General features: G+C 39.9%; 1 protein-coding gene across 5 annotated transcripts in view; it reads right to left on the bottom strand.

Annotated features, from left to right (window-relative positions):
* arhgap10 (Rho GTPase activating protein 10) overlaps window positions 1-21278 on the bottom strand; it is a 61575-nt gene that overhangs the window by 33876 nt on the left and 6421 nt on the right. For all 5 annotated transcript variants that reach the window (XM_085164127.1, XM_085164128.1, XM_085164129.1 and 2 more), the window contains exons 2-15: window positions 11386-11481; window positions 11186-11247; window positions 9616-9687; window positions 9299-9400; window positions 7426-7536; window positions 6696-6800; window positions 5994-6123; window positions 5399-5505; window positions 5170-5264; window positions 4448-4529; window positions 4216-4258; window positions 4039-4107; window positions 3528-3602; window positions 289-373 (exon numbers count right to left, since the gene is read on the bottom strand). In XM_085164127.1, coding sequence (XP_085020253.1) covers window positions 289-373; window positions 3528-3602; window positions 4039-4107; window positions 4216-4258; window positions 4448-4529; window positions 5170-5264; window positions 5399-5505; window positions 5994-6123; window positions 6696-6800; window positions 7426-7536; window positions 9299-9400; window positions 9616-9687; window positions 11186-11247; window positions 11386-11481 — 1234 coding nt within the window. The remainder of the gene's footprint in view (window positions 1-288; window positions 374-3527; window positions 3603-4038; window positions 4108-4215; window positions 4259-4447; window positions 4530-5169; window positions 5265-5398; window positions 5506-5993; window positions 6124-6695; window positions 6801-7425; window positions 7537-9298; window positions 9401-9615; window positions 9688-11185; window positions 11248-11385; window positions 11482-21278) is intronic.

Genomic DNA, 21278 nt, shown 5'->3' with positions numbered 1-21278 from the left:
TACTCTTGAGCTGCTGAGAAGGGATGGCGGTAAGCTCTATTTGTCATATTTCAAATTAATTAGATGAATTAATTAAAAGTTTGTTAATAGGTACAATTCAACCAGAGGGTTTAGGTGTAACGTCTAGAGCTGAAGTGACTGCAAAAGCGATCAGAAGAATCAATTACCTTATTTAAACACTTGCTGTGCTGCAATGTTTTAGTATCAATGCTTGCCACTGCTTGGTGAAACAAATAACTCACAGGTGTGTGCGTGTCTTTCACATTAAAACATCACACTAATCCTTACCTCAGATAAAGCTTCAGTGCACTTGTTATTGTCTTAACATCCCAGTCTTCGCTGGCTGACAAACCCACTTCGTCGCTCTTCTCATCTATAAGAATCACAAACTTAGCATCACTGCAATTACTCACTGACTGAGGTATTCGCACCGAGGCGCCAATTAACTACCCTGTTCATATTATGCACAACAAATATGTGATTTAAATATGTAACTTGTAATTAGCCATATGAGGATAAAAAGCATTCCTGCTAGCCTTCGGGGGTCGAGTTTCGCCCCAGAGGATATGGAAGGAAGTTGCAGCATCTGTAGAGGGCTGCTGGCTTTATACTCATTACAAGTTTAATTAATCCCTTATTACTTCACTGACTCCACAGGGACTCCAAGGGGGTGTTGTGCTGAAAATTCGCGGGGGGTGGGGTGGGGTGGGGGGGTGGCTTTAGTCACACCGTAAGTAGCCTCTGATGAACTACAGAGGAAGTGCAATGTGTCAGTGAAGTGTTTGGAGTCTGACACATGTACAGCTTAGGGTCTTAGCCACCACACAGACTTTAGCTTCACGGGTGTTAGGTGGTCTGTTAATAGGAAATGTATTTATTTATTTATTTTTTTATTTGATCTATCCACTGCAGGCAAGAGGACCGTGTGTCTCTCTCCGTCTGCGTAATCCACAAAATTGCCTGTCCAGTGTCAACTTCTGAAAGCAAACGTTTTTAGGAAGCATGTGTAGCCAGGTGTGTCTCCATATGTGAGACTGATGGAGTTTGCAGAGGCGCTGTAGTCTTGCACAAATAGGCCTGATTTGGCCAGGTCGGTGTATGCACAAACACAGCTGGAGAAGTTGGAGCAGCACTGAATGCAAAACTGTTAACGACACAGCACCCACCGAGGTTCAGTTCTATATTATTTTCTTTTGTGTTAGCAACAATAAAGACTAGGCAACCAACACCGTGCTGTGTGGGGACTTAATAAGCACAACGGCAGAGTGACATAACACCAGCAGAAAAACTTTTCATCATACAGAAAATATTAAGAAGGGAAAAGTTTGTTAAATAAAAATAGGGAACTTACTCTCCTTCACAGACTTTCAAATTTGAGGATAAGCTGATTGAAAGCCTGGACCAGTATGAAAGTAAGCCTATTCATGAGATAAGTAAATACCACATCCTGACCCAAACCCGAACAAACAAGTGATGTGCAGAAATTGGAAATGAAGCAATGGTTGTGTGACGTATGTGCTGTAAGGATGTTCAGTGGCACTAAAATGTAAAGACTAAGATGTGCAACTGATGCCAACTGGAAAAAGAAGAAGGGAGGCAGCAAATGCTGTTCAGGATTAAGATGAAGCAACAACCACATGCAGCACCTGTCAGTGTTTGCTTCCTGCGTGACTGATTTGTTCTTTTATTCTCAAACAACCAGCTCACAAGTAATTCTTCCAAAGTGCCTGACCCACGGTTAACCACTTACCCATAACTCTATCTCGGTGGATTTAGGAAACGTCTATATCCCCACCTTTCCTGAAAGGTCTCAAACCAAAAATAGCCGACATTCAAACTAGAAAGGAGTCGTACGTTCTAAATTTTCTCTCAAGATTTTTCATTTATTAATTTTCTGTAAATTATACAGTCAAAAAAGCACCTCATTAGCCTCACATTTTAATAACAGCACAGTTCCTTCTTACTTCAGGTGTGGCTATTCAGAGCAGCTATTGCATGAGTTTATTTTTGCGCTGTGCACACTCACACTGCAAAATGTCCTAACCGCCTGCTTGGTTTATCAAGTGACAGATGACTCTCCTTTATCATCTGGGTTTTTTGGGCACAAAGAGGCCACATTGATCAAGCGATACCATTTAACCAATGAAGGTGCACCATAAACCTTTTCAGGATCTGTTCAGGTCTAATTCAGTGTTTAACAACTTTTGCTTTGAACTGTAAAATATTAAATGCCTGACTTTGCTCCTTGGAAATGTGCATTCATTAAATTTACCTATGCAATTACATCTGGAGGACCAAAACCTCCAATTCAGCAGCTATTATGACCATATCACCACCGACACCACACGCTGCCCTACCCGTTCTGTCTGAACCACAGACAGGTCAGAGAGGGAGCGGAGCTCACTTTTACAGGTTTCTTCCTGTTATATTGTTGTCTGTCATTCAATAGGTGCCGCTCTCTTTGTTTGTACTGTAATATGATGGGAGAATTTTGTATCACTTTGTCCTCTCAGATTGGACCGTGGCCATGTTGGTGGGTGAGAGATGAAAAGGAGGAGGTGTGGGAGGATCCAAAGTCTTTCTTCAGGGTTTAAAGCTTGTTTCACCCACTCACTGTGAACTGTTGTATGCAAGAAATGTTTGTGAATGTGTCTGTGGAGAAGTAACACACAACTGCTGTCATACATATTAGTCATTTCAGGGATAAAATACGAGTTGCGTTTAGATAGAAATATTTAGGCACAGATGAAATCGTTATTTTTCTTTAAATGAGTAACATGCAAATTCTCAAGACTAGTGATGGAAGTTTTCTATACTTTAAGGCTTTAAAGAAACTTCCGCAGCACAGCATTAATGGAGTCTACCGCATGAGTCGGCGGGCTGGAAGGCTGCAAGCTTTTGGAGAGGAAGCTGAGACAGGCTGGCGGCTGCCTGAGTTTGTTGTCATTCTGAACACAGAGCTGAAAGTGAGCTGGTGTCTGCTGGAGACAGCAGGAAACCAGAGAGCAGACAGGGAGCAATGGAAAGGACAGAGGACAAGTTCTATAGAAAGGGAGTTGAGTGAAAGGGATTCGAGATGAGTAAGAGGCATAAAGGTAATTGAGAAAGGCAACTGACAGACTAAGCCATCTGCGAGCACACAAGAGGCCATCCTACTGGCGTGTTAATGAAGGAAAAGCCAAAAAGCAGAAGAATGTGAATAGGATGGACCTCGTCGGGTTGTCTCGGGGGACTTAAAACTGAATGAAAGCGAAGCCAAGCTACACACTGGCACTTGTAGCACTTCAGAGAGCCACGGGTACCAGTGGGCTGAGTCACGGGATGATTTCCAATCGCTATCTTTTTAATATCACCCCTAACAGACACATCCAGACACATCCATTACATCAGCATATTCAACTAACTAGGGCCGACCTAATTTCACAGAGATAGTGCAGTGGCATTAAATTAAAATTTGTAACTTTATTCAGTCCTTACTTAAAAAACTAAAAATCTATGTGAGAAAAAGAGGAGAATGAAGAACTTACCAATCATTAATGAGAGGAGCTTCTGGACCTTGGAGCTTACCCCCACAACCCTATACAGGCCTTGGTCATTAATGCCTAGAATATAACAATAATAAAAATAATACACCTCTACTTGCATATTACTTACAATACAATAATGACAATTATTGAAATAATATATTTGTGGCATGGTTTCAATTTCAACCAAGTTCATTATGAGGTAACAACATGCATAAAAATTTCAGTTTTTAGAGGAACTTTTTATGAAGAGGTGGCCAGATAAGAGCTAATAAGTAAGAATGATGCCGTGAAAAGGCAGTTGCATGTCTTCAGTACAAGGTGCCTGCAGGTGATGCTGGGAAGTCTTTTACCTTTTCAATACTGGAGAAAGTCTGCCCCCTTGTGTACAGATATAGGCTTGCATGCATGTTACCTACTATTATTACTATCCACCAACACACCACAATTTATCCTGCAATTTCCCATATGCTAGCATCAGATATTTACATTATTAAATATATTTATAGCTCACCTCTTTTCTCTATTGCACTGATGGAATTCTTCACAAAACTGAAACCAACATCATCCAACTGAGCGTCGACTACAGGTAGGGAAAAAATGAAGATGAAAAAAACAAACACCAATGCTTATAAAATTGTGATATCATATAATTTTACAGATTCAGTGTCTGGCACAGCTGGATCCTTACTTCCACGTTCTTTAGAATAAGTCCTCATAAGATAATGTCCAATCTGTTAAAGTAACAACCACAAAACACAGACATAGAGTTTTAAAGTTTACGCAGTATATTTTTGGGGAGTTCTAAGTATATGTTGGTGTAAAGCAACATGTATTTGCTCTCTACAAGATGGCAGTTAAAGAGAATGTATTAAAACTCCATGAGTGAGTGGTAGATGATGACATTGTGAAAGCTGACTCACAGGCTCCTTCCCACCCATGGCTTGCATCCAAAACTTGTGGTCATCCTCAGACAGAGCCTGCACTGTAAGCACCGTTCCTGGCCTGGGAGAGAGCCATACCACACTTGTATTAGGAAAAGCATAAGAGGTACAGTTTTGTAAAATATTAAGGAGTGCATGAAATGAATTTGCAAAAAAGCAAAAAAAAAAAAAAAAAACACCCTCTGCCACATACATCTTAGATTGGTTGTACTACAAAGAAGAGGCCAGCTGGTTTTATGACACTTCCAATCATGTAAGAACAAATGGGTATCAAGTTACTCATTACAGGGTGAACAGATGTGTGCACTGACATTTCCATTCTAAATTTAAGGTATTGCTCTTCTATTAATACTACAGAAAAGGGGCGGCGCAGGGTTAAGTTCTGTGACAAAATGGGATATATATTACAGCACGATGCGTGAGGGCAGTCCTCCAAAACAACCCCTGCAGTGCTGCCCTCGGCTATCCAAAACACATAGCAACAAACACCAAGTGTGTGTGTGGAGCTAGGCCCTTTAGCAAAACAGATCTATGATGCTCTGTGGACAGTCTGTGGACAACATTTACATTGTGTTCAAGCAAAAGTCATCCAGCAGGCAATAACAAATAATGTGTCACCAGTAATCCAAATTAAATGACAAGTTTAATACAAGCAAGATTTTATCACAGTGTGTTTGAGAACATGGTAAGTGACAATATACCGATCTGTTATATCGAGGTCTAGACAGAACCTCCGGTCCAACACATCTGTTGTTTTCCGGACACAGGATTTGAGTGTGATGGACTCTGTTTCCCCCTGGAACAAAAAAAACATCAAAATATGGTTGGTTATTTAAAAAAGAAATACATGACAAAATGAACGTTGTAATGGAAAGTAAAAGACTGAATAGAGTCAGATTTTTTTTCCAAGTGTGCGGCACTGCCACTCACAATCTTTCCTCCTGATCGGTGGTCAAAAGTCACCATGTGCAGGATCTTTTGCTCTTTAACAAATGTGCAGTAACGCTTGACCCAACTTGAACCAAAAGGAGGTGGCCCTAGATGAAGCACAAACATTAACGACATACTGTAAACATTTCACGTGGTTTAAGTCATAACAAGCCCTTTTGGGTTCTGCTGCAACACGCTAACACACAATTGACAGTTCCAGTGTGGTTCTCCCCGGATAACGATCGCAGTTTTCGCAATGTCCTTTTTAGCGAGCGAGTGACAAAAAAATACGCAGCAAGCAAATTCAGTTAAAACATCTACAGTGTCAGCAACAAGTGCAACTTCAGGAACTAAGCCTGTGTTTCAACTTTGTGTCACGCTACAGCAACGTTGCTGCTGATTTACATAAAAATATCTGATATATCAGCTCCATTTACACATTTGTTTAGCAGCAACAACAAAAAATCCCTTTCTAATTAAGAAGAGTTATATTTGTGCTTTTTTTTGTCGCTCAGAGTTTGGCTGCCTGCTGCGCTTTATAAACTAAAATGTTATACACATATAATTACACGATCAAAAACAATACAAGTCTTACGTTTTTCCTGTACATAGAGGTAGCCTTCAAAACTGATGGGACTCGTCTGTCTGTACTCTTGCGGTGCCTCTCTGATCCTCTTCATCAGCTCGTTTACTTCCGACCGAGTGCCCTCAAATCGATTCCTTGTCTAAGAGGGAGAGGAAGCAAGCGCACACTCCAGGAAGTCACTTTTGGCCACTTGGTAGGGATGACCTCCAGAGGCCTCATTAAGTCACATCTTGTATTTTATGGCTTCCATAAAACACCTTCAACTTTTTGAAATTAGCTGCTAATTTACGGTATATAAATGTAAAGGTAATAATGAAACGGTGTCCTGCAGGATAGGAGAAATCGAAACAACAGAGGTGTGACCTGAAGCGGTAAAGAAAACAAAACATATTTTTCTCAGGAGTTGATGGCCAAATGAAGATAAACAGTAAGTTTATCTAAGTAAATACTAGATCGGAACATGAAAGGTAGAAAGAAGGCAGATTCATCGTGATTTGATGTTTTTATAAAGGGAGTGATATGAAATCACTGAGTTGTGTTCCAGTTTAGTTAGAAGCCTTTTTCCCTATTTATTGACCAAAAAGTTAAAATTTAATCTTCTGTTTTCTACACGTAAGACCTTTCTTCTGTTCCTCTCACAGGGCAAGGGAAATGACATATATAAACATTTGCTATCATGGTAACAATTAGGCAAAAAAAAGTATTATTTACATTTTGAATATTAATCTGCAGCTCTCGTTTATAATGGTCAAAGTCCTTGGCGAGCTCAAAGCCCTGGTGATAAAAGGTGAAGACTGTCTGAAAGAAGGCCAGCATCTACAAGGAAAACACATGAGACAAAGAAAAAGACCAGAGATAAAAGGTCAGCAAGTAAAAGAGAAACTTGCAAACTATAATGTATATATATATAATGACACGATATGATGGAATTGTTTAGTAACTTTCAGTCAGGCAAAAACTTGTGACCGTGTAGGACTTCACATATTGCCTTTTGGTTTTAATACGGAAGGGGTTTGGGATTTCTGTCATAAAGCAATACTGTTATGACCATCTGTATCTGACATTAAGTGCCGGGGTCTGTAATTTTCCATAGTGGTTTTAGCTGTAACAAATCTACTAATCTGAGTCAGTATTAAAGTTACAGATTTCGTTTCCCCGGAAAGTAGATCCTTACTTACAAATATTTTCACATCTATTAGAAGGTAGGCACACTTTGTACAAGGGGAAATTTCAAAGACACCAACTCGATTTAGTGTGGGGTTGTTGAAAATGCACCCCTAGAAATAGAGCTCTACCTTTTAATCCATCATTTCTTATTGTAAATCAGGCTAATCCCATGTACTGTATACACTAGCACATCAGTTTTGTTTTAAGACATTCATTGTGATATGAATGAAACACCGCGCCAGTGCTTTTATGCCATTTTAGGTCAGTTACTCACCGGTTCCACACACTCAAACTTCTTTCTCTCTTGGATCTCCTGCAGTTTGCACACGTAGTCCAGCGACTCCTCCTGAAAGTGCTTCCTCATGATTTCCACCTGCGTGTCTGCCTGGAGAGGTGGAGAACACACCCCATCATAATTATAGTTACAGGCAGAAGCACGGAAACAAAGACGAAACATCACAATTTTAGTTTTTTTGGTGCAATTTGGGACATTGAGGTCTACCTTGGTATGGCCTTAAATTGGTATAGAAGACATACTGAAGTTAGTAAATCAAAATCTGACACCAATGTTTAGCTAATTTCTACCACCCCCACCAAAAAAAACAGGTTTGCTGTGTGATCAACTTCCATTTTTTGTCTCTTTGGACAAAGAAAAGCAACACACGCTAAAACTTTGACAGGAAAGAGACGAAAAGTGAAGGAAGTGCAGGGATCCGTCTTCAAGGACGGCAAAAGCAGTACAAGTCAAAGCGAACTTAAATGTCATTCAGACCATACAAAGACTGCACAGGACACCACGGCTTCCTTCCTTGTAGCTTAATGTGCAAACTGTTGATAAAGTGAGAAACACAATCTATCTGATATCCATCTATCTGGCCATTATCACTGCGCTTCTTGTGCTTTGCAAGCCAGAGCTAACCCCACTGACTGAGGGTGAGAAAAGACACACCAGTATTCATATCTACGGAACAAGGGGGGACACTGAACTCTAACCTTGTATATATTTGTTCTACCAGTAGGGAATTTGAACACAGAAAAGATCTACTTATTTCATTTCTGTGATTACTAGTATTTGAAAAATGGTAAATGGACTGATTCTTATATAGCGCTTTTCTACTATCCCGGAGTACTCAAAGCGCTCTATACAACATGCCTCATTCACCCAATCACACCCATTCTCACAAGCACTTTATCTATACGTAGTGCTTTCTAAGTACATTCACACACATTCATACTCAGATAGATGCATCGGAGAGCAAGTTGGGGTTAGTATTTTGCCCAAGGATACTTGACATGCAGACTGGAGGAGCCAGGGATCGAACCACCAACCTTCCGATCAGTAGGTGACCAGCTCTACCTCTGAAGTATCATAACCATCCAGAAACTACAAAGCAGCAAGGCTTGAAATACTAGAAATACATTTTAAGTGCCATAGAGTATACATATTTTCATAGTACGGCAAGTTTGTTTCAATATTGTCAAGTAAACATCCAGCTCTGATTACTACAGATACCAAAGTTCTCACTTGTAGTTCACACACCAGGTTTATATTTAGTATAAACTGTTCACTGAGTTGTCCTAACAGCTGATGGAGTTCATGACCCTTGTAGCGAGGAATGAAATATGGGGTCTATTTATACAAGTCTGCTAAAAAACAGTATTGGTGCCACAGACTCTTGTCTTATAAGAGTCCCAAAGAATACAAAACCCTGCAGTCATGATGTTAACAGTTCTAACCACCCCCTGGTTGATGGATCTAACGTACGGGCAAGCTTTACAGGGTTTCATCACAAAACACAGACAAAAACACTGTTTTGTAAAAGGTGGCTCAGTTCGTCGTAACTCAAAAAATGTCAGCTTGTGGTAGTGCAGCAGGGATTGATCCACAAACTGCAGCAGCCACGGTCGACCTCGGAGGTGCGGTACAAAAGCGCACACATTTCCTTTTCAAACAAGCCAGGAAAACTATTGCTGCAAGGCATGCCAGTGGAAACCCAAAGCAGTCGACCAGGTTTTGCAGCCTCATGGCACCGAAAGATAAAGCCAGAACCGGACACTAAACAAAATATCTGCTTGAATAATCTTACTGTCATAATAAATTCATATCATGTACGTCACATAGAGAGGTCAGGCAATGATAAAGATACCTCTTGCAGTTGCGGCTCTTTCTTCTTTGATGACATATTTAGAAGCTTTTCCAAAGAACTGTAGTATTTCTCTGTTTCTTTTTCATATCTCTTTCTTTCCGCCTTAACAAAATACAGGGAAAAAAAGCAGTAAAATTAAAGGAGAAGAAATACTTCCTTATTTTTGGGAATTAAAGTAAGAAGCTGTATGTGTAGTAAAATCCATTAAACATTAACTACAGAAACTACAAATGCATTTTTTATCGTTATTAAGGGCATCAAGCCTACAAAAACCAGACTGTTTAAGGGAAAAAGATTTTGGAATGAGAAGCCCTTACCCTTAATGCACCAAGCTGCTCTTTCCTGAACTTCTCCAGAGGTTTCATTAAGGTTTCTGTGATGTTCCTCATCTATGGAGAATAAATGCCTTCATTAGTGCTCATTTCAGTGACATGCTTCATTAATAAAACTTTTACTTACTTTACTTACTCACGACATTCAAAACTTTCCAGTCTTAACGAACGAGCGGCTCTCTGTAGTTACTTGCCACTTGTACCATGTTGCATAATCCATCCTTTCATTTTAATAATGCTGCCATGCTTTTCAGACATTTGCACATTACAAAACAATAACAAGAACATGTGGAATTTTTATCCGTTACTGTCCTTCCTTCGTAGGTCACTTAAATAATGCTGCACTGGCCCATATTTACACACTTGAACTGACACATGAAAAAACTGTGGACTACCACCTGGAGCATATTTGTCTTTGCACCAGTTGTTGTCTATTAGCATGCTAGCAAGGTAAACAGACAAAGTATAAGGCCACACTCTGCAGCTTCTCTGCTCAAAGTGAGTCAAGATCACATTGAACTGTAAGTGTAAACATCGAGACTTCATTCCCAGCTCATCCTCTGCCAATCCCCCCCCCCCCCCCCAAAAAAAAACAAAAAACCAACCCAAAACATAAATAAGTATCTTAAAAAAACTGTACTGCAATCATTCTCGGCCAAGATGGCTGTAACTTTATATAAACAGTATCAATAGAATCTTTGTGGAGATTTAAAGCTGAAGCTCCATTGTGGCTTCTTAACAGTTGAGCGGCTCAGTGTTTAGTTTTTTACCTCTAAACACTACTAAATACTAAAAATTTATCTTCCAGTAGTGCATTATTAAAGTTACTGTACGTAACTTCTTTACTCCAGAGTTTCTTCTGTGCTGAGAACAAAGCATGTCTGTACTTGTTTGGCCATAGTACTTTTCCTTACGCTGCATGGTGATGTCATCGCACTTTACCCTGAGGATTCCTGCGAGGATTCCTAAGTCTGTGCTTACGGTCTGAGCATGATGCTGTAATAGGCATCTCCGCAAGCTACTGATGATGGGTTCACTCCCTAACCCCAGACACTACATACACAGGCATTACAAAAGGATGGCTGGAAAGTCTGCATCTGCATTGTAAGAATGCTTCAAACTAGTAGCACTGACAAGTGTATCAATTCACTATTAGATGTGATTTTTGTGGTTATACTGGCAGCTATAATACTGCTACCTGTGGCAGAATAGCTTTATGGCAATATATGGTCATAAACACTTGCATTGTTGTGGATCTTGTTGGCGGTAGCGCTTTATTTGATCTGGTTTGGTACTTAAAGTTTGGGTGTGTGATGAGTGTTGTGCGTAATGTAGTTATGGACTCTTGCTCTCTCTCTAGCCACGCCCAGGCAGGGCATGTGACAGTGACCCTTAGACAGCCAGAAGGGGAGGATATGTGCAAACGCTAACAATATTGCAACAACAGCTGGAGAATATGCTACAAGTATCCTACATTATGAGTTATAGCACTAGACACACAAACACACAAAAGGTACAGCTGGCTTTCAATTAGGTTCTAACTGGTCACTCTCACCATCAGCTCTCTTTGGTCTTCAAGGTTTTTGAGGAATGCTGAGAACTCTTGCAAAGACTCATCTGAAGAAAAAACAAAAAAAGAATAACACATACAGGGTTAAAGATATTAGAATTATCAGTTGCACTCATCTAACAGCACGTGTTGGCAAAAAACATATGGTTAGCGCCTTCAATATGAGGTGGTTAGCCCACACTTACCGATACATTTCTCATCATCGGTCTTTGCATCGCCAATGTACTCAAACTGAAACTCTCCCAGGCACTGGGCGAACTTGCGCTGTGCCATCCCAAGCTCTACAAGGAAATGTCAAAAAAATAGTAAACATCAGACTCATTGTATCAAAAAAGGGTTTTACAATATAAATCATGACACACTACAACTGTGTGTCATCCTGGGCATCCCCTGTGGAAAAGTGACATAATAAAGATAGTCTTGAAAAGTAGGTCTGCTGCTCTTAGCTGTTAACCACAGTGCAAACATCCTGTCTGTCTACATCCTGTTGCACATCAAACCCTCGTGCACCAGCAGTGCAGGTACCACTGCTTCACATTTGCCACAAAACAGGGCAAACTATATTTAGCAAGTGACACAATACACGAGTAAATGCCTTGATGCTAACAATGTGATGCTTAAAAGCTAGACAGCCGTAAAGCCAATACATCTAAGTTAATATACACAAATTACAATATCGATTTCTCAAATGCAATGCAGTATTATATTTTCCTTTCCTAAATAATAACATTATATGAACCCCAAAACTTGGAAAATAAAATAAAATGTTTGGTTTCTACAGCACATTGTTTGGCAATGCTTTTTACTGCCTGACTAAAGACAGGTGACAAGATTACTGGAAACTTAAAATCATCACACATACAACAGGACAGCACAGCAGTTAACACTACTGCATCACAGTGAGTGCAAAGGAAGCAAAATTGGCCAGAGGTGTGAATGTCTTTCTTCCTGTGTTAGCACTGCAATGGACTGGCAACTGTTCCAGGGTGTAACTTGCTTCTCACCCTAAGACAGCTGGGATAGGTTCCAATATGGATGGAAGGACGGATGGATAGTAATCTGCCCCAACATACCCTAAAAACAGCATGAAGCATTCCTCAATCAACACCAAACTTAAGCAATGCAGATAACTAAAAATAAAAGTCTTTCACTGTTATTTGGATTCCTGGCTTGCTTGTGGCTCAGCTATTAAAAGGTTAACACTTTCAACCTCAACTTTATTCGTTTTGTTTATCTGAAACCCACTGCTGGTCACTCTACACTCTAAAAGTGTTAAATCTGTACTGTCCCGAAGCACATGAGGCACATTAAAACCAAGACACCTGTGGTTTGGGTCCTCTGGCCAGTTGACGTGGAACTAGGGGAAGTTTAAAGGATCTTCCAGACAATGGGGCAGCTTCTTATTATAGTATTGTTTTTGCTCTAAGTAGTTTTTCATATAGCATTTGGAGGAAATGCTTTATTTTCTTGTGAGTGAGATCATTGTTGATGTAAGAGAAAAGTATAAACAGAAAGTGAAGCATCTGAAATGCATACAAGCAGAACTTGCACAATCACTTTATTCCTCTTTAGCAAAAATACTATAACAACAATAACTAAAACACAAGGATTCATGACTTGTTTGTGGCAAATGACAGATCATTGCCTGACCCCTGAACAACTGCAAGACACAGAACAGAATAACGTCACACCGTGAAGATTGAAGTGAGCTTTAGGCTACGTTCACACTGCAGGCGAAAGCGCATCAAATCCGATTTTTTTGACCCTATGCGACCCATATCCGATCATGGTATGACAGTGTGAACGGCACAAATCCGATATTTTCAAATCCGATCTGGGTCACTTTCGCATGTGGTACTGAATCCGATACACATCCGATGTTTTAGAAAGCGACTGCTGTTTGAATGGTCATGTCACATTAAATCCGTCTTTTGCGTCACTGACACAAGACAGACGCCAATTATCAGCTCCGGAGAAGTGCCCGAGAAGACATTGCGAACGCTTCCTGGCCATCCAATGTAGATGTTAGTGAAACTGTTGGGAAGACAACGTTGGAGAAACGTGAACATGTTATTTGTACTGTATAATCTGCAGATTCTGACTGAAATCTGCAACTATGCTTTGAAGCACCGCTCCTCTCTAAAACAGCAATAAGGATAATTATTAGGTTATTTACATTATTATGTAAATAAAATAACTTAAAGCAAAAATTGGGAAACGTAAAGTCCGAAGTCTTTGTATTAAGGGCCATCAGTCAAACAATATTGTTTGCTCTGTGTCTAAACAGAGCACGTTGTGCGTGACGTCTTCTTTTGCGCATGTGGGCCGCTTTGAGGGTTCACACTAGAGCGCCTTTGCTGTCGCATTTTATTTGTAGTGTGAACAAGCAGGCAAAAAAAAATCAGATTTGATCAAAAAATCGGAATTGAGCATTAAGACCTGCAGTGTGAACGTAGCCATAGTCATCCTTTTCTGTATGTATATAAATAGGACACTGCACAAGTTTCATTAAGAGATGCAAACACAGAACAGCGGTGGAGTATCAAAGACTGACTCCTCTTTAAAGGTTGTAGTCTTTTATTTTATAAAGCCAGAAGAAACGAGAGGGAGGTGTGCTCGGGATGCCTTATTATTGTCAGGAAAGAATCACTCAAGTTTCTGTAAGACTTTATTAGACAAATATTTATAGAAGGCAAATGATGTCATAAACTTGCTTGAATCACAGTAAATCTACTATAATGAAATCTTCATTCTGTCTCAGAGGTGACTTCTACCTGAAGGAAACACATCCTGGTGAATGATGTGTGTGAGTGCTCTAAATATGGGTTAAAAATGTATTATTTTCAAAATAAAGGTATAGCAAATATAAGCCTGCCAGGTAGGGATGCACCGATACCGATACTGGTATCGGGAACGATACTGTAAAATGTGGTATCGGTTAACTCGTAAAAGTTAACCGATACCACGAACCGATACTAACTTATTTCATTAATCAGAGGGTGGATTGTCATTTTTGTTGTAGTTTTTTAGATTGGCCACTAGGGGGACATCCCGCGCTAAACAGGCACAGGGTTAGACGGGTGAGACTGGCGGCTCCAGATAAAAAAAGAGAAACTGGAGGCTGCTGGAGCTAGGCTAAACAAAATGTCAGCAGTGTGGAGCGGAACAGCCAACTTTAACTCGGGTTTTGGAAAAGCGATGAAAAATGTCAAGAGAAAATCCACGGACAGTTAAAATAACAGAGGCTCTGACTCATTTTATTGCTCTGGATGACCAGCCAATGCCGGTCGTGGAAAACATAGGACTGCACCGTCTTCTCAGCATACTCGAGCTGCAATATGAAATTCCCAGCCGCACACACATCAGGGAGATAATGGTGCCAAAACTTTCTAAAGAGGTAAAGAGAAGTGCTTATTTTTCACTTGAAATTTTTTTGTGGTCATTTTTATTAAGATTATTTATTATCGGCAGAGAATAAAATAAAACCTGTCTTCCAATTCATTGCATTTGTGTGTGTGTGTGTGTGTGGTAGAAGTATCGGTTTTTGTAATCGGTATCGGCAAGTACTCAGATCCAAGTATCGGTATCGTATCGGTTTGAAAAAATTGGTATCGTTGCATCCCTACTGCCAGGTCATTATTTTGGAACCAAACACATGTAAGCTATAGGTTGGAATTATTATTTTTTTGAAGGGACCGTAAATCTAGCAGGAATCTAAACCACACCGACAGCAAGAATTCAGCTCAGGGTGTGCAAGTCCATAAAAGGTGACTCTGGTCAGCCTGCTCTCATCCTTAATTGGCAGAACATGGAATGACTACAAACAACAGAGGCAGGACATATTTGCTACCCACTTTGATAATAGATAATTTATTGAGTAATACACAGTACTGCATAACATCCAATGCTTCTCTGTGGATCTGGCCTCTTGCAAACCTTAAGCAATGTCTTCTGATGTGAAGACCTGGCACGGCTGTTTAGGCAGCCCACGAGAGGGATAGTGAGATTCAGCTGCGTAAACAATTAGTCAGAAATTTCCCCCAAATGCTATTGAGTTGTCCTTCACCGTAATGCTGTACATGCTAAATGTGGTTTGTCACTGGCGTGCTGAAATCAGCAAGGCCTTCGGTGAAAACGGCATCTTCTGAACTGCAGCATATATAGATGTAAAAAAATAATTTCTTATACATCATTACAGGGCCCAGACGAGGTTTCCAGATTTTGATTTCACATGGTGGCGTTTTAACTTTTTGCAGATGGTTGGAAGATGGGCTCAACATGAAATACATTTCTGGAAAGTTTAGCTAACTGGTGAGCAACTTGGAGTGAGGATACCAATTGATACTGCACCATGGTCACGTACTCTGCAGACAGTCCTGAAAGCACTGAAAGCAGAAAGTGTTCACAGATTCTTAGTTACCAAGCATCTTTTCTGCCTCATTTTTTTGTAAAAAGGTTCTCATATTAATGAGTGTAACAGTAAATCTAAATGGCGATATAGATGTGAGATTTGCCAGATTTATTGAAGCTTCTTAATAATGAGATACACTTACTATTACTTAATTATTGTAATTTCTAAACTGTTTAACCAGAATGAAGCAGTCCCTCACCACAGACAGACCACACACTGTTTTACTTCTGCAACATCAAGTTGATGTAACTTGGTCGAAGGCTGCATCATAGGGTTACAAGGCATCGAAATCACACCTAAGTGGATGGGTGTTTCCTCCGTTTTCTAATGTCTTTAAGTTACCTTTTTTGAATGGAGCCGTTACCAGAAAACAGTTTTATCAGCATGGAAATCCTTTAAAAGATAACCCCCGTCCCAATGCATTTATCCCCATTTGATGACTTCAACAACAAAATGTTTGCAATATGAGTCTCTGTGCTTTGAAGCAGCCGTGCTGAAGGAACACAAGGAAAACAAGCATTGTCAATTAAATCCTTGCTCAAAACCTTTTATAGAAAAGCAGTTTTATTGGAGTGCATTGCTTCTTTTTATTCCCAAAATTGTGCTTTTTATTGCTCACTCCCCTCTGTTGCTTTTGGCTTTGCTTGTTTGTTGTCAATGTTAGATATAACCTTTCCTCCCAAATTTTAAACTTACAAACTTTGTGTTGGTCAGTGTTATATGCTGTCATCTTTAGTAGTAGTATTAGAATGTAAGGTTTTAAAAGCATAGCTCATTACCAACCTTTCATTAAGGTATTTACTTAATAGGTAATGAGTGACCTTTATGGAGTCCTTGGTCACCTGCAGGTCTCAACTTATGCAGAAACATAAATGTAGAGTGGAAGACACAGTAAAAAGATGTTGTGACAACATTGCACTGAACACTGCCACACCTTAAAGCCTCAACACACTACATTGTACCTGACGTAAGGTCAGAATCACATGTCACTAAAAATCAATGCCATTCAAGCAGTTACTGTTATACTGCAGAATGTAATGTGCATGCTGTAATACACAGGTTTTCTACAGAGGTTTTTTTGTGCAGTGTTTAAGTTGCCTCAGGGATTCAGTTCTCAGTGAGGCACGCGCTTCTCTGCATTTTCTGATTTAAACAACTTACACAATAAGTTTCCAACAGAGGTTGGGATGATTTCTAATTATAAAACTAACGATGTATAAAATACAAACAAAAACAGGGTGCAATAATTTGCAGTAATTTAAAAAAAAAATTACAAAGACTTTCTGTTCTTGAAAGTTACATTTAGCCTAAAAACAGACAAAAAGCTGTTTGCAACTTTTTATGCCCACAACCTTTTTAGAAATTCAATATCTTCTTGTTGTGCTATTTACAATAAAAGGTGAAATTACAGAGTTCCAGATGTTTTGGGTTGTAGCCTGTTTTTGTTGACATGTACTGTTAGAGAAAGATCATGGGGGGGGGAAAGACACAGGTCTTTTGTATTTTACTTTATTAGGATATGAAACATCTTTTGTGTATTAAAAAAAAAGGTAATATGGGGCTAACAACACTGTGGATAATTAATATGCACTCTAGAACACTGATGTCAACGGACAGATTTGCATGGTTTTTATTAGAGCCACATGTGCAGTGCAGGTCGCACCCATCTGCAATCTGATTACATAGGCTGCAAGCATGTTTAACACACTTCAGGGTGGACAGTTCAGGCCAAGCTGTGGACTTCATTACATAAAACACAAAGAATGAATGTTATCCAGTTACATGAAGCTCCAGACATAATCAACACCAGGCAACACTCAAAGAAGGGGAAAAAGCAGTCCCACAAAACAAACAAAAAAAAAAACAAAAAAAAAAACGGCATTGTTTGCCTGTACAGTTTCAACAGCATAGATTAATTGGATACAATCAGTCCAGTGATAAACAACATGTCAGATGAGAGGTCTGCAGAAGAGACCGAAACGATATTTCTTTCCTTCAGGACAGCAACTATCACATACCACACACACACTAGGGCACGCAAGAGTCCAAGGCAAAAGCTTCGTCTGCTTTTTGCCTTTTAAAGCAAGGCATTTCAGAGCAAACCTGGGAACTGTCAAACTTGGCTAGTTTCTCCGCAGAACACCAGAGACCCCACTCTTCTGGATTTACAGTGTGAGTCATACAGACCCCACCTTACTTGTATCTGATATCACAGGCTATGCTGTTCTATAAGCGGAAAGCAAAGGAAAATAAGTGGCCAGCTATGTGACATTAGCACTGGCATGCCCATTCAGGAAGAAAAGATAAACAAAATGTGAAGGGTAGTGAATTAAAGGACTCTGGTTATTGTAGAGTGTCACCGATCAAAGGGCAAGACTACTAAGAAAAGAAAAAGAAAGAAAGAGCAAAACGAGTGAAGAATCTTTAATAGAAACCTCTGGAAAAAATATTTTAAAGCCAGAGATGGTGGTTGTCCTGTAACACCCTCTAAAAAGCCAATCATCTGCTTTATATCAGCTGAACTAAAAAAAAACACAAGCCCATTGTGCTGTTGCACATAGCGTAGAATGTTGTACTGCATGGCATTTGTTTAGTGCTCTGATGGGATAAACCAGAGACCTTGCTTGACTTGGTGCTCTGGATTAAAGCATAAATGATGGAGTAATGCTTTGAAACACTGCTCTTGCATACTTAAAAAAATCTTTTTTAAGTTCTCTACTTAAAAAAAAAAAATTAATCAGATTTGACTGTTGAGTCTACACAGACAGTCAGTTTTTATGCCTCAGTCTCACTGAATCAGAGTTTTGACTTTCTCTCTATTCATGTTTCTAGTGTCTTGAATTGTCAGCCCAAAATAATGCTTAAGCATTACCTAGATGGCTGCTGTGTGGCTAGACTTGTGATAAGTACTATGCATAACTGCCAATCAACCCTATTGCCACTTCTCCCAGGAAACATCTGTAATCTGCATGTCCCTCAAGCTTTATAATTAATAATTGAAATACATGTTACCCAACTTACCAGGCAGTCTATGAAACACAGTGTATGTACACAACCCACATACTAAATAAAATTTCAACACATCTGTCAGCGCAACCTGGCAACCCACAACCTTATTCAAGGGTGTGTGCTTACTGTGCAAGCAGAACATTTAGATGCTGTATGCATTAGCTCATCACTTTAACTTTAGGCTTGCCATTCCACCAAAGATATAGTAAACAGCAAGACTTTAAAGACACAAGACAATAAATAATGTTTAGTCTTGCCTCTGAGGAAAAATATAAGGACCATTGATTTGAGCATGACTAAACTGTTGTTAAAAAAAAAAAAAAAAACCCTCCTTCCAACTGTGAACAAGTTGGAAGCTGGGCCACAAAGCACTCATCTCTATAGAGCCAGCTGTGCATCAACTTTGTTGGGACCAAGTAAAAAGTGAAACACTGGAAAACACCAGAAAAAGTCCAATACTACAAAAATATATACAATTTACACAGTATCACCAAAATCACACATTGATGATGTCCTGTTAGTTCGGAAATAAAGGGAGCTTTAAAAAGTTTTTTAAATATATTTGATAACTTCGATGTTGTACTGTGCTATATAACTCACTTCAGACAAAGGTCTGGTGGACAATAGTAATATTAAGTTCCCTAACTGCCTGGTCCTTCACCAAAAATCACTGATTAATCCATTTAATTTCTCAAACACTGTATTAATATCAGATGCTTTAAGAACTGGCATTCACAAGAACAAAAGCAAAAAAAATGAAGTCAATGACAATAATGAATCTAACACCAGGAAAAAAAAACAACAACTTGGAGTCATTGTACTGTCAAGATATTTGATTAATCTACAAAATGGTCTGTTGTTAGAGTGCAAACAGCTTCGTTAATGGAGCCTGATTGCTTAAAGCACTGTGTTGTAACATATATTATTAAACTGTTCAGAGCAACCTATCCGTTGGAAAATACTGGCACTTACAAGTTGAATATTAATGAAACTGATTGTAGAGTTACTGGTTGCACGCTCACCACTGCTCTTTATAAAAAATGGCCTCATGTTTTCTGTTACACTGGGCTTTACAGATTAACATCACTGATAATCAACATCAGTTAGCCCAAATCCTTTTTAACTTGCTGAGTGTTTTAAAGCAGAAAGTTTAACATGCATGTTGGGACTGCAGTAGCTAAGGTTTTCTCCATAACAGACTATAAAATGTAAGTCCATGTCAAAGGTCAGTTGCAGAAGAAGTCCACAGTGGATTTATTGGCATCTGTTGGAAAGTTGCTTGTTATGATTTCTATAGTCTCACCAGATGTGCCACTTAGGTCAGGAGTTGCCTAATGCAGGCCCACAGTGTTTACGTGCCGCGCCTTTCCACAGTCTTTCCTGTTCCACTCTCCCATCTTTTCCAGGCTGTATCCCAGCTCTACTTGCCTTCCACCTTTGCCCTCCCCAGAGCCAGCTTGCCCGACCCCTCCCACAGCTCCCTGACCAGAAAGCATGCATTACTTCATTTACGTATCCCTGAACCTCAAACAAGTGTGCTGGGTGAGGCTACGCTGTCAGTAACAGCCAAGAGGCTGATCACAATATTTCAGTGTCTGAGGTATTCTTCCCCCCTCAGACACCAAAAATGCTTTTCTTTCATTATGCAGTGAAAGGTGTCCTCACCAAAAAAGGAGCCCTTGAAACACTGCAATGTAATATACTTTTATAGTAGACCTCTTCCTTGGAGAGAGAGAGATAAGGAGCGTTCCTCCCACATGACTTCACGTCTTGTGCTAATGCGATTTTAATGAAAGATTGTGATGTGGCTCTTTGGCAGAATCAGTAATGTGATTACAGAGACGAGCAGTGAGCCAAAGCACACTATGGCAGGCTACTCTTAAACCTATCTGCCAGACAGAAAGAGACCTTCACATCGCTGGGCTTTCAACGTGGAACCAAAAGTGAAACTACAAAAAAATTACACTTATGGAATTGTTTTTCTGAACTGTTTGGTCAATTTACCAGAGCAAGTCCAGCTGTGGAAGAGACAGGCCTGATCTTGCTGCAACTTTGTCTAACTTCAGTTTTCCAGATTATTACAACAAGAAAACACAATTTGCAAGTGGCAGTGGAGAAGTGAGCAGTGACAAAACGCCCAAATAACAAGTTCTTCAGAAACTGAGAACTCAAAACCTCCTGGGGGAGCAAAGGAGGTTTACTAAAGACAACAGTGACGTGTAGCTGAGAGGGTACAGGCAGGACACAGTTCCTGTGGAGGAAACCCTCTGAAACAGAAGCACATCTGCATGCTGCTCCTCTAATGGGCACTTCCATGTCATGCCTCTCTGGCCCAAGGCCCCGCTTCAAAGTTTCCTCCCAGAACCAAGGACTTTCCATACTGGCACATCCTCCCAGCTGTAGCAGCCAAGGGAGTTGCTGAAAGGCTGAGAACTGAATGGATTTCTAGAACAACAACTGTGCTTTGAACTGCCCAAACAACTGAGCCTTCTGAGGGCAACACTAAAGGAAAAAAGAATTATCATGAAACTCAGAAATCTATACCTAAATTGCATTCAAGATTAAATATGTTAGTGTTCACTGCAGACCTCACATCTGTACAATACTGTCGAGTGTTGCAGCTTATTGTGAAGCGGATAGTGCTCATCTTATCCTGCA

Source organism: Neolamprologus multifasciatus, chromosome 6 (genome assembly GCF_963576455.1).
Source record: "Neolamprologus multifasciatus chromosome 6, fNeoMul1.2, whole genome shotgun sequence".
Lineage (NCBI taxonomy): Eukaryota > Metazoa > Chordata > Actinopteri > Cichliformes > Cichlidae > Neolamprologus > Neolamprologus multifasciatus.
Note: the sequence above shows the minus strand (reverse complement) of the source record. Positions and strands in the feature narration are given on the sequence as shown.